At 45.2% G+C, this 11,978-nt stretch overlaps 1 protein-coding gene across 3 annotated transcripts; it reads right to left on the bottom strand.

Annotated features, from left to right (window-relative positions):
- Nucleotides 1-618: 618 nt before the first annotated feature.
- Nucleotides 619-11,601, bottom strand: Nolc1 (nucleolar and coiled-body phosphoprotein 1). Of its 3 annotated transcripts, none has more exons than XM_013017809.1 (13): nt 11,454-11,601; nt 9,465-9,520; nt 9,205-9,350; nt 8,236-8,369; nt 7,317-7,482; nt 5,790-5,911; nt 5,538-5,673; nt 4,759-4,887; nt 4,459-4,569; nt 3,659-4,351; nt 3,055-3,161; nt 2,482-2,574; nt 619-2,328 (listed from the first exon to the last, which is right to left on the bottom strand). In XM_013017809.1, exons 1-13 carry the CDS (start codon nt 11,571-11,573, stop codon nt 2,170-2,172), a joined length of 2,172 nt encoding a protein of 723 aa, XP_012873263.1. In that variant the 5' UTR covers nt 11,574-11,601; the 3' UTR covers nt 619-2,169. The 3 variants fall into 3 exon arrangements, with proteins under 3 accessions (XP_012873263.1, XP_012873265.1, XP_012873264.1); XM_013017811.1 differs by having other exon boundaries at nt 9,208-9,350; XM_013017810.1 differs by having other exon boundaries at nt 9,205-9,347.
- Between the last annotated feature and the right edge of the window lie 377 nt (nt 11,602-11,978).

Here is an 11,978-nt window from a genome sequence, read left to right as displayed (position 1 = left end):
GCTCAAATGGTAGAGACCGATGAGCCTTGAGCAAGTCTCAGGGACCAGCATCCAGGCCCTGAATTCAAGAAACCCCAGGACCAGCACCAAAAAAAAAAAAAAAAACTCAACTGTAGCCAAAAACCATTAGTTAGATTTGGCTCATGGCCATTTTGCTAAACTCTAAATTATGTATTAATATCCTACCTAGAACAAAGTTTGGACATGTGAGGAAGAGGCAACAAGTGGGTACCCTGGAAGTTTCCGTAGCAAATGTACAGGCAGGTCTGGACCATGGTCCTCTCTTGGCACCCAACCTGTTCCAGGTCACACTCAATAATAAAATTTCCAGCTGGGTACCAGTGGCTCATGCCTGTAATCCAAGCTACTCAGGAGGCTGAAATCTGAGTATCACAGTTCAAAGCCAGCCCAGGCAGAGAAGACCATGAGACTCTTATCTCCAATTAACCACCAGAAAATCGGAAGTGGTGCTGTGGCTCAAGTGGTAGAGTGCTTGCTCACCTTGAGCTGAAGAGCTGACGGACAGCGCCCAGGCCCAGAGTCCAAGCCCCACAACTGACCAAAAAAAAAAAAAAAATTAAAAAGCTAAAAATAAAATAATAATAAATTCCCAACACACATGATAAACCAGTTTATTGTTTTGTAATCAGATGTAAAACTTTTACCATGCAGACTGAAACACGTAGGTCAGCTCAGCATGAAGGGTGCTTTTCTTCCTCAAGGTAGTTACACAAAGAACCAGGTTTTATAAGGGTTATTTAGAAGTGTGGAATCCAAACTAGGGGAAGCTCTTAAGACCTATACTTCCACATACAGGGACAGCCCATGCTCTCAAAAACTAGACTCTTCCCTCCCCTTTGCTCTGGCTAAGCTTAATAGTCAGACGTCTAATTCAGAGAACCTCACAAAAACACTAGGCAAGCATACTACCACTGAGCTATCCCCAGTCCTGCTGTTTATTGTTATTTCACTGTTAGTTAGGCTTCTGAAGGGGAGCCCATGGATTAGCTCCCAGTGCTAACTTAAAAACGCAGCAATCCTATTAGAATGCTCTCCTAATCGAACTCTACTGAAATTTTACAATTTTGTAAAATTCTTTCTACCTCTACGAACACATAGAGGTTACCAATGAATCCACCTAATACAACCAATCTAATTCCTACTAAGGATCAGGGATTTAATTATAGTACAGTTCTTTTCCCTACATTCTTGTCAGTGATACCCAACCAGGTAGAAGGAATTCATCAATTTTGTGTCATCACTGCTACCAACAGATAAATACGAAGTGAAATGCACTTTTCACAAAAAAATCAATGGGATTTTGTTCTGGATCATATATACAACAAAAGATCCAATCCTCTCCTCAGTATACCACTAGCATGTCAAGTCACTGAAAAATGCCTTTTAACGGTACTAATGTTTGCTTCAAATTAAAAACAAAAGATGTACTGCAAACATTATGTAACACTGACAAAACTGCAGAAAATGAAATATTCAGTCTGACCCATGACTTCCACACACTCAAATTATCTGCATTTTACAGGGCAAAATGTTACAAAAACAGTAACTTTTATCCCCGAAGTTGTAGGTCCACACTGGCTGAAAACTTTAGTCCCATACTCAAATGAGGATGATAGTGCATGCTTAACAGATATAAACACATACGTTAACCAGTCTTTAAAACTGTCTCTCACCAGGGCTTTGAAAAGAGGGATAAAATATAGACATGTGCATTCACGCAGGAAGAATCTCCTAATTATAAAATTTTATATGGGATTATTTACTATGTCTTATTTAATTGCTTAAATTTTATGTGTGGGAGTCCACCTCTGAAAATCACAACAAAAATTAATAAGAAATTATTTAATATAAAATATACAAATTTCTCAGTATGAGGACTTTCACAGAACAGGAAGAAGAGAATGACAACTAGAACAGATTCTTAAAAAACAACATTCTTCTTACTATGTCCTTGACACTCAAAAACAAATCTGTACAAAACTTGGAACATAAAAAAGGACCGAAGAGAATGTTACGTTGCAAAGTCTTAGGACCTACTCTGAACTTCTGTTCATACCAAGACTTTCCACTAACGGAGCAGAGTTCCTAGGTCCACCACAGGTGAGTGGCCTCCCTTATCACCCTTGCTTTGTCAGGGGTAGCCTTAGGTCACTCGCTGTCGAACTTAATAGAATTGACCTGAACAGAGATGGAGCCTCCCCGGTAGCTGCCCCGCTTCTTCTTGGTTTTCTCATGCCGAAAGGATTTGCCTTTGGTGAACTTCAGAACCTGATTGGCTCGTTCACCCCAGTCTCCAGCTGCACCTCGCTAGTAAGGAAAAGTGCAGTTAATACACAAGGACAATGCCAGAGAGGGTCTTGTCACCTTATCTTTCTATTTCATGCTCAAGACATCCTGAAACAACCCTGGCATCTCCCAGCCCCACCACCAAAGAAATGGCAGATATCTTCTTTTTCTCACCTTGGCATCAAATGAGTTGTCTGCCACTCGTGAATCCACCTCAATTTCCTCCTCCCTCACCCGTCGGAATGGTGAAGATGCCCTTTTTTCTCCCTAGAGAATAAAGTAGGAAATAAAGATATTGTAGTCACTTCACATCTTAGTGACACATGTAGGGTATCAGGTCTGGCCAAGGCGTCATAATGAACCTAAAATTTTCATTTTCTTCTGCCTTTTTTTTTTTGGTCGGTCATGGGGCTTGAACTCTAGGCCTGGGCACTGTCCCTGAGCTCTTCAGCTCAAGGCTAGCACTCTACCACTTGAGCTACAGTGCCACTTCCAGCCTTTTCTGTATATGTGGTGCTGAGGAATCGAACCCAGGGCCTCATGTATGCAAGACAAGCACTCAACCACTGACCCACCTTCCCAGCCCCTATCATTTTTTGTTATGTTTGGGGGGAGGAGGGGGTTACTACTGTGGTTGAACTCAGGGCCTGGTGCTTGGTAGGCAGGCACTCTACCATTTGAACATGTTCCAACTCCTAGATTTTTCTTTTGTTTTAAAGGGCTACCTCCTGAGAACATAAAACATACTTTCTTCCTTTTTGGAAATGTGTTAGGAGTCTGGATCTTAATCTTCTTGGCTTGAGGAGTCTCTGAATCCTTAGTTGCCTCATTCTGCTTCCGCTTCTTTCCTGAACCTACAAAACAAAGCCAGACACAGAAGCCAGGTATGATGTTAAACACCCATAATACTTGCTTTCAGGAGGATGTGTCAAGAGGACCGAGAATTCAAAGCCTGCTAGGCTTCATATTGAACCACTGCCTTAAAAAGCAAGTCAGGCAGGAGTCAGTGGATCAGGTTACTCAGAAGCCTCAAATCTGATGATCTTGGTTTGAAGCTGCCCAAGGCAGCAAATTCTGAAACTTCCTCTCCAACAAATGCTCCCCTATGGGTGTGGCTCAAAAGGTAAGCACCAGCCAGGAGCAAAAAAATCTTGAGAACTCAAGGCCTTAAATTCAAGTCCCAGTACACACCTGTAAACACACGTGTACACACACACACACAGACCAATTTTCTGTTCTTCTTGGGTTCCCTGCCTAGGGGTGGGTCTCCTTCGTCTACTGCATTCCCCAAGAGTGTATCCCTACAGTGTTGGGGAACAAAACCAGAGGGTTAAGTGTTCAGTATACAGACCTGGCTTGGACACTGACAATGCTGCCTTTTTCTCTCCCTCCTCTTCCTCACTGTCCTTGCCTGCTTTTCCATTCTGAGCAGTCACTGCTACAGTGCCATTGGCTTTGGGGGCTTGTGATTTTGGAGTGCTCTTGCCCTTGGGCTTCTCTTCTTCCTCCTCACTGGAATCATCTGAGGAAGAGCTGCTGCTACTTTCAGCAGCCACTTTCTTGGCAGGGGCTGGCTTAGTAGGGGCTGTCTTGGTAGATCCTGGCTTGGCAGGGGTTCCACCTCCTGCTGTCTTCTTAACTGAAGATTTAGGTGTCACCTTCTCCTCTTCCTCACTGCTGGAGCTGTCTGATTCAGAGCTGCTGTCCCCATTACCCTGAGGAACTTGTTTGGCAGGCAGAGAGGATACTACTGCTTTGGCAGGCAGAGGCTTAGGGGTAGTCCCAGTCTTCTTTGTCCTCTCCTCCTCACTGGAGCTGCTCTCCTCCTCACTAGAGCTGCTGTCAGCTTTTCGGGTCAGAGGCTTCTGGCCTGCAGGTTGCTTAGGAGTTGCAGCAGCTTTGCCTACAGCTGTTTTGGCTGCAGTTGGCTTGGCCGAAGCTGACTTAGTTGTAGTTGGCTTGGGAGTAACAGCTAGTTTACTTAAGGAATTCTTGGTGGTACTGATTGGTTTCCCAGGAGCTTCATCCTCAGAGCTGTCAGAATCTAGACAGAACAGACAGAACGGACAGCTTCAAGAATCAGGAAAACCCTGGAGCAGCTGCCAAAGGGAGAAACTTTTCCATTGCCCTGAAGGCCTGTGTATGCCTTACCTGAGCTGTCTGAAGAGCTCTCTGCCGCGTTCTTTGCTGGAGGTTTAGCAGGAGCTGCTTTGGAGATGACAGGCTTAGCTGGAGGCTTCTTTTCTTCCTCAGAACTTGAATCTAGAGAGAATCTGTGGCATTACTCTGAGTCCAGAATCCCAACCCAACTAGGAGAGCCTCAGAAAGAATGCAGACACAATGTCTTAGCCCTGTCTTAAGCCAAAAGCAGTGGAGAGATAGAGGATTTCTCTTTTATCCCACACACCCTCCTCCAGAGTGACAGGGGTAAACTGCATCCTTGGGACTCACCAGACTCCTCACTGCTGTCTTCACTGCTTTCTGCGGGCTGTTTCTGCTCCATGGCTTTCTTGGGAGGCTGAGTTCCCAAGGACTTCTTTGGTGCGGGAGCAGAAGGCGGTGGAACTGAACTGTACGGACCTATTTAAAAAGGAAAAATGTGGTTATTTAAATATATATTCTATATATATATATACATATACATATATATATATATACACATACACACACACAAAAAAAAATTTTTTTCACAAATACAAATACACACACACACATACAGCCAATGGCTCCTAACTGTAATCTTAGTTAGGAGACTGAGATCCTAGATCCCAGTTGGAGCCCAAATCTAGGCAGACAAATGCAAGAGAATTTTCTCTAATTAACCACCAAAAAGCTGGAATTGAAAGCGTAGCTGGTGATAGCCAGCCTTGAGCAAAAAAGCTAAGTGAGAAGGGGAGATCCTGAGTTCAAGCACCAGTAACAACACACACAGACACAACCCACAATATAGCTCAGAAGATCAGTACTTGTGAAGCATACGCAAAGCCGTGTTTGACCCCAGAAAAACACAGAGTATATAAACTTCCTCGATGCTGTTTGTAGAATCAGAATTCTCTTGAGTGTGGACTAGAACTACTAACTCATTCACTTATTTGTAGAGGTCATCCACTATTGCTTCCTCCCTGCGCTCCTAGATTCCTCATGCTGGGAGAAGCTAGTTGTTACATCATGAGAACAAGCAAGCAGCTCTATGAAGAAGTCAGGCAGCTTGACTCCTCATGTCCAATCACCTGGTTTTTTCTTCAAGGGTTTTGTCTGCTGTTCTTCCTCTTCACTAGAGGACTCTTCACTGCTAGAACTCTCCTGGGTAGGCTTGACACTTGCTTTCGCTGTAGTCTTAGGCACCACTTGCTTTTTAGGTACAGTCTGCATTGGAGAAAAAGTTGACTATCAACAGAAAATGGTGACCTAGACAATCCTGCTAGGGAATGGAGATACACACATTATATGCTTCTATCACTGACAGAGGTTATGGCTCAGACCTTTTTGGAGACTGCTACTACTGTCTTCTCCTCTTCTGAGTCATCGCTGCTGCTGCTACTGCTGCTGCTGCTGCTGGCTGCTTTGCCATTGGCTACTTTAGGTGCTGCTTGAGCAGGCAGACCTATGAAAAAAAGAAACAGCATAAGTAGAATTAAGACAAATTAGAGGACCATGAAAATCTTTCTACTAACACAGAATTTGAATCTACCCATTTTAGCTACTGAGCAACCCATAAAGAAGAATACCATGGTTATTTAGAATAAAGAATGAGTTTCCTATCAAACTGCTACTATCTAAAAACAATACAACTCATTTAAATATGCTCTTGTCTGAGGGCTTTCTCATCAACCTCGGTAGAGATAGAAACATTTTGAGTTTGAGGCCAGGTTTGGCAAAGTCAGCAAGACCTTATCTCAGCAACAACCTAAGCACAGTGCCAGTGCCTCAGCCTGAAATTCTAGCTACTCAGGAGACTAAGATCTGAAGATCACAATTCAAAGCCAGGAACTATCCTGGGTAAGAAAGTACAAGAGACTGATGTTAAATTAACCACAAAAAGGCCAAAAATGAAGCTGTGGCTGAAGTGGTAAAGAGTTCTTCAGCTCAAGGATAGTGCCCAGGCCCCCAGAGTTCAAGCCCCACAAACTGTCCCTCCACCCCCACCCAGACACACACACAGCCAGAAGTGGAGGTGTGGCTCAAGCGGTAGCTTGAGCAAAAGAACTGAAGGACAGCACCCAGGCCATGAGTTCAAGCCCCAGAACTGGAGCACTGGAGCACACACACACACAAAGACAAAGAAAAACTAGCTACTTTTAGGTTAAGCATGACTGTATTTATGTATAATCTATGAATTCAAGGTTAGCCTGGGCTACACAGCAATATCCAGTCTCAATGTTATTTTACTTGCTGCAATGACAGTTATCTTATCTAACTGTATAATCCTGTCACTTATTGAAAGTGTTCCTTAAAAAAAAAAAAGAAAGAAACAAAAAAGGACACTACTCTGGAAGCTGAGATGTGAAGATTGCAATTCAAAGCCAGCAGGAAAGTCCATGAAACTCTTTTTTTTTTTGGCCAGTCATGGTGCCTGAACTATGGTGCCTGGGCACTGTCCCTCAGCTCTTCAGCTCAAGGCTAGTGCTCTATCACTTGAGCCACAGCACCACTTCCAGCCTTTTCTGCTTATGGGGTGCTGAGGAATCAAACCCAGGGCCTCATGCATACAAGGCAAGCACTCTACTACTGAGCAACCTTCCCAGCCCAGTCCATGAAACTCTTATTTCCAATTAACTACCAAAAAAACAGAAGTGAAGCTGTGGCTCAAGTGGTAAAGTGCTGGCCTTGAGCTGAAGAGCTGAGGGACAACGCCCAGACCCAGAGTTCAAGCCCCACAACTGACTAAAATAAATATCCCAAACTTTTAGTTCAATAAACTACCATTTCCTCCTAGTACCTAATGAACAAGTTGAACAGCAGTCCAAAAATGATATGGTGCTAACCTATTCTCTGAAGATCAGAAATACCTGGTTTGCCTGGAGATTTAGGCTGAGCTTTAGCTGTCTTAGGTGTGGTCTTTGGCTTCTGGTTCTTTGGTGTCTCATCCTCTGAGCTTGAATCAGAATCAGACTCAGAGCTCTGAGTCTTCTTAGGAGGAACTTTAGCTGCCTTGGCTTGAGGTTTAACTCCCTTCTGTTTAAAACAAATATTAAAAACAACTATTTTAAAAAAAAATTTTTTTAAAAATGGAATCAGCAAGTTTCAAGATACCCAAAAGGCATTCTGGGCTCCTTGTATTCTTTAGGGGCCTAGTGGGGCATTACAGGTGATTGAAACCCAAATAGGACAAAACATGGCAAAAGTAAAATATTCTTCATAAGAAACAAGAAATTCAGCCACTTGATATATTGGCCCTCTTCCTACTGTGGCCCATCAACAACTCCCAACAAAACACTAGTTTTTAGAGTCCTAAACAGTACCCCTAAAGAATTTAAACCTCTAGCAGGGTGCTGGTGGCTCACACTTGTAATCCTAGCTACTCAGGAGACTGAGATCTTAGGACTGTGGTCAAGTCTGCCAGGCAGGAAACTCTTCAAGACTCTTATCACCAGAAAATCAAGTGATATTGTGGCTCAATGTGCTAAAGCCCTAGCCTTCAGCAGAAAAGCTCAAGGACGGCATCCAGGCCCACTGTTCAAGCCCCATGATTGGAGGAGGGGGATCCAAATCTCTCAAAGTAGAAGGGATGAATTCCTTTAGATATGGAGCTTCACACCGTCTTCCCAGACCTCAAATTTCTATATCTCCATGAAAATTCCTAAGTTTTATTTCCTATAATTGACTACTGAACAGCTACCATCACCCCTTGACCATAGCTAGAAGATAACTTTAGGTTTCTTCCTTTCCAAATCCTTAACAGCCACCTCTCTTTCCAGCGCTACAAACCTGGACAGGCTTTTTCTTGTTATCCTCCTCCTCCTCCTCTTCATCACTAGATTCTTCACTGCTGCTGCTTTCTGAAGCTTTAGCTGCAGCCTTTCCAGGATGCTGAGGCAGACTGGCCCGCTTAGTAACTACAGCTAGAAAAAAAAGGCACAATTCCCAGTAAGAATCAAACATGTAAAGCCCAGTGCCACTGACTCACACCTGTAATACTAACTACTCAGGACGCTGAGATCTAAGGATAGCAGTTGAAAGCCAGCCCAAGAAAAGTCAGACTTTGGGGGCGGGGGGTGGCGGGGGAGGGCTTGGGCTCTGTCCCTGAACCTCTCTTTGTTCAAGATTAGTGCTCTACCACTTAAGCCACAATGCCACTTCCAGCTTTTTCTTAGTAGTTTATTGGAGAAAAGTAGTTAACTAGAAATAAGGGTCTCATGGACTTTCCTGTCTAGGCTGGCTTTGAACTTTGTTCCTCAGATCTCAGCCTCCTGAGTAGCTAGGATTACAGGTGAGTCACTGGCACCCTGCAAGTCTGTGAGACTCTTTCTCCAATTAACCAGCAAGTAGCTGGAAGTCAAGGAGAAGCTGAAGTGGTAGAGCACCAGCCATGACAAAAAAGCTAAAAGAGAATGCTCTAGCCCTGAGTTCAAACTCGAGCAGTAGAATTTTTTTTTAAAGCCGTGCACTGGTGGCTCACACCTGTAATCCTAGCTATTCAGGAGGCTGAGATCTGAGGAACAAGGTTCAAAGCCAGCCTGGGCAGTAAAGCCCATGAAACTCATCTCTAATTAACCATAAAAAAGCCAGAAGTGTCACTGTGTCTCAAGTGGTAGAATACCAGCCTTGAGCTGAAGAGCTGAGGGCAGCACCCAGGCCCAGAGTTCAAGCTCCATGACCAACCAAAACAAAAAGTCTGGGCAGGTGGCATATTCAAACCCGAGAATCACCATATCCAATCCTCTTGCCCTTCCTTACCACCTTTCTTAGGTGGAGAGCCTTGAGCTTTTTCCTCCTCCTCCTCGCTGCTGTCCTCACTGCTGTCACTGGATGAGGTCTTCTTGGCCTTCTTAGTCACTGGCCCATTTGTCTGTAACTTCCGCTTTGGGGCCTTGGCAGACCTGCTGATGTAAATTAGGCTAACTTCTGGGGAACTGGGACCTTCTCAAACAAGGAACACAGACAGCCCAGCCCACCTGGAGGAAGAAAATAGCCCAACTGGGATAGGGGAGGCTTACTTGAGCCAGAAGCTATAGATGTCCAAGAGGGAAGAAGCATTGGCATCCTGCTGTGTCTGCAGAAAAGAAGGGGGGGGCATTAATCTTTCATTAAGTGTCACTAAGCAGTTATAAGCCTAATTTTTTTTGGGGGGGGGCAATTGAACCATTTGGCTTGAATTCAGGCTTGGGCTCTGTCCCTGAGCTTTTTGCTCAAGGCTAACACTCTACCACTTGGGCCATAGCTCTACTCTTGCCCTTGTGAAAAAAAATCTCAGCCTCCCTGAGTAGGTAACATTACAAGTGTGAACCACTAGTGCCAGTTAAACTTACAAAATTTGAAGTAAACTTTTTTTTTTCTTTTTTTGCTGGTCTTGAGAGGCTGATCTCTGGGCCAGGGTGCTGTGCCTCAGCTCTTCAGCTCAAGGCTAGCACTCTACCACTTGAGCCACAGTGCCACTTCTGGCTTTTTTCTGCTTATGTGGTGCTTAGGAATAGAACCCAGGGCCTCATACATGCAAGGCAAGCTCTCTACCACTGAGCCACCTTCCCAGCCCCACTTTTTTTTTTTTTGGTCAGTTGTGGGGTTTGAACTCTGGGCTTGGGAGCTGTCCCTCAGCTCTTCAGCTCAAGGCTAGCACTCTACCTCTTGAGCCACAGTACCACTTCTAGTTTTCTGAGTGGTTTATTGGAGATAAAGAGTTTCATGGACTTCCCTGAACCATGATCCTCAGATCTCAGCCTCCTGAGTAGCTAGGATTACAGGCGTGAGCCACAGGCTGGTCTGATAAACTTTTTAATAAAATTATGTTAATCTGAGGGGGGGAGGGAGCCAGAAGTGGAGCTGTGAGGGCACTACCTGTGAGTAAAAGAAGCTCAGGGACAGCACCAAGGTCCTGAGTTCAAGCCCCAGGAGTAGCACCAAAAACAAAAACAAAACACACAAAAACCTGCAGGCAAGCTAAAAGACAAAAAACAAAAACAAATCCTAAACTGATATGTATACAGAAAAGAATTGCTTTTCTGGAGCAAGGAGCAGTGGCACATGCAATCTCAGCTACTTGGAAGGCTGAGACAAGAGGATCAAGAGTTTAAAACTAGTCTGGGAAATATATCAAATTGTCAGGCTGAGGAACAGAGGTGTGAACTGAAGCCAGGACTGTGAGTTTGACAGCAACCTAGTCTACACAGCACAATACACTGTCTCAAAAATAAATAAATAAGGGCCGGGAATGTGGCTTAGTGGTGGAGTGCTTGCCTAGCACGCATGAAGTCCTGGGTTCCATTCCTCAGCACCACAAAAACAGACAATGCTGAAGTGGTGTTGTGGCTCAAGTGGCAGAGCACTAGCCTTGGAGAGAGGTTCAATAGAGAGCCCAGGCCCTGAGTTTAAGCCTAGGATTGGCCAAAAAAAAAAAAAAGGTAATTATGTGAGATCATATGGCAAGCTGTCCCAGATTGAATCCTTTAGGATGCTGGCTGGATCCTCTCCTTGTGCAACCTCATTCTATTATAAAGAAGAAATCTACCACCTTAAAAGACCTACCACCCAAGTGACTTTTCCTATGGATAACACTTTTCACTTTCTTGGTCATTTTGCGATTACAAGTAAAGTGTTTCTTTGAAACATCCTAAATTGGTGTAACTAAAGTAACAGTTGTGTGTCACTCTTTCCAGGGTTTCTGGGCAACAAAATTAAGCTCCACTGGGATTGCTACATTATATATTCCGCACACTGCTAGCACGTGATCTGAGCCACGCGGGTAGCACGCTGCCGCCACTACCGGGCAGCAGAGAAAACAAGACTCGGCGCTACCTGGTCGGATCCGGTGAGACAAGAGGCGCCGAGGCCCCAGACTTTGCTCACCGTGGATAGTCATCCCCGACAGTTCAGAACAATGGGCCTCGTAGACATTGGGCCGGCCGACCCCAAGACTTCACTCGGATACCGAAGCAAGACACGGCCTGAGGCCTTGCCACCCAGCCCACCATACCAAATCCAGGACTTACAGCGCCTGTCGCTTTGGCGAACTTATTTGCCACCTCCGAAAGCTGGTTATCGCGCAGAAAGCCGAGCACAAGGGGATAAAGATCGCTGGGAACCACGCGGCGCAAACCGGCGTCCGCCATGCTCCCGGCAACACGCGTCACTACCGTCGCGGACGCAGCACGACTCAGGAAGTCAGTCGCATTCACGTAGCGGAAGGGGCGGGTCTTCACGCGGCTTCCGTTCTCGTGCTGTTGACAGGGTCTGAGCGGAGCCGGCAAGCTCTTTCCGGTCTCATGCGGGTTGCCATACAGGCAAGGGCGGAGCCCACCGGCCGCCACTTTGCGGAGGCGGAGCGCTTACGTCAATCGCCACGCCCCTGCCGTGGCGGGAAAACTTGCGACTTCCCGCGCGTCTTTGTTAGAAACACGTTTTTTTTTTTTGGTGCTGGTACAGTGGTTTATAATCAGGGCCTGTGCGCTGCCCTTGAGCTCTTCTGCCCAAGGCAGTGCTCTACCATTTTGAGCCATAGCTCCACTTTTGCTTTT

The sequence above is a fragment of the Dipodomys ordii genome, unplaced genomic scaffold (assembly GCF_000151885.1).
Source record: "Dipodomys ordii isolate 6190 unplaced genomic scaffold, Dord_2.0 Scaffold36, whole genome shotgun sequence".
Taxonomy (NCBI): Eukaryota; Metazoa; Chordata; class Mammalia; order Rodentia; family Heteromyidae; genus Dipodomys; species Dipodomys ordii.
The sequence above is the reverse complement of the archived record's forward strand: the minus strand, read 5'-3'. Positions and strand labels throughout refer to the sequence as shown.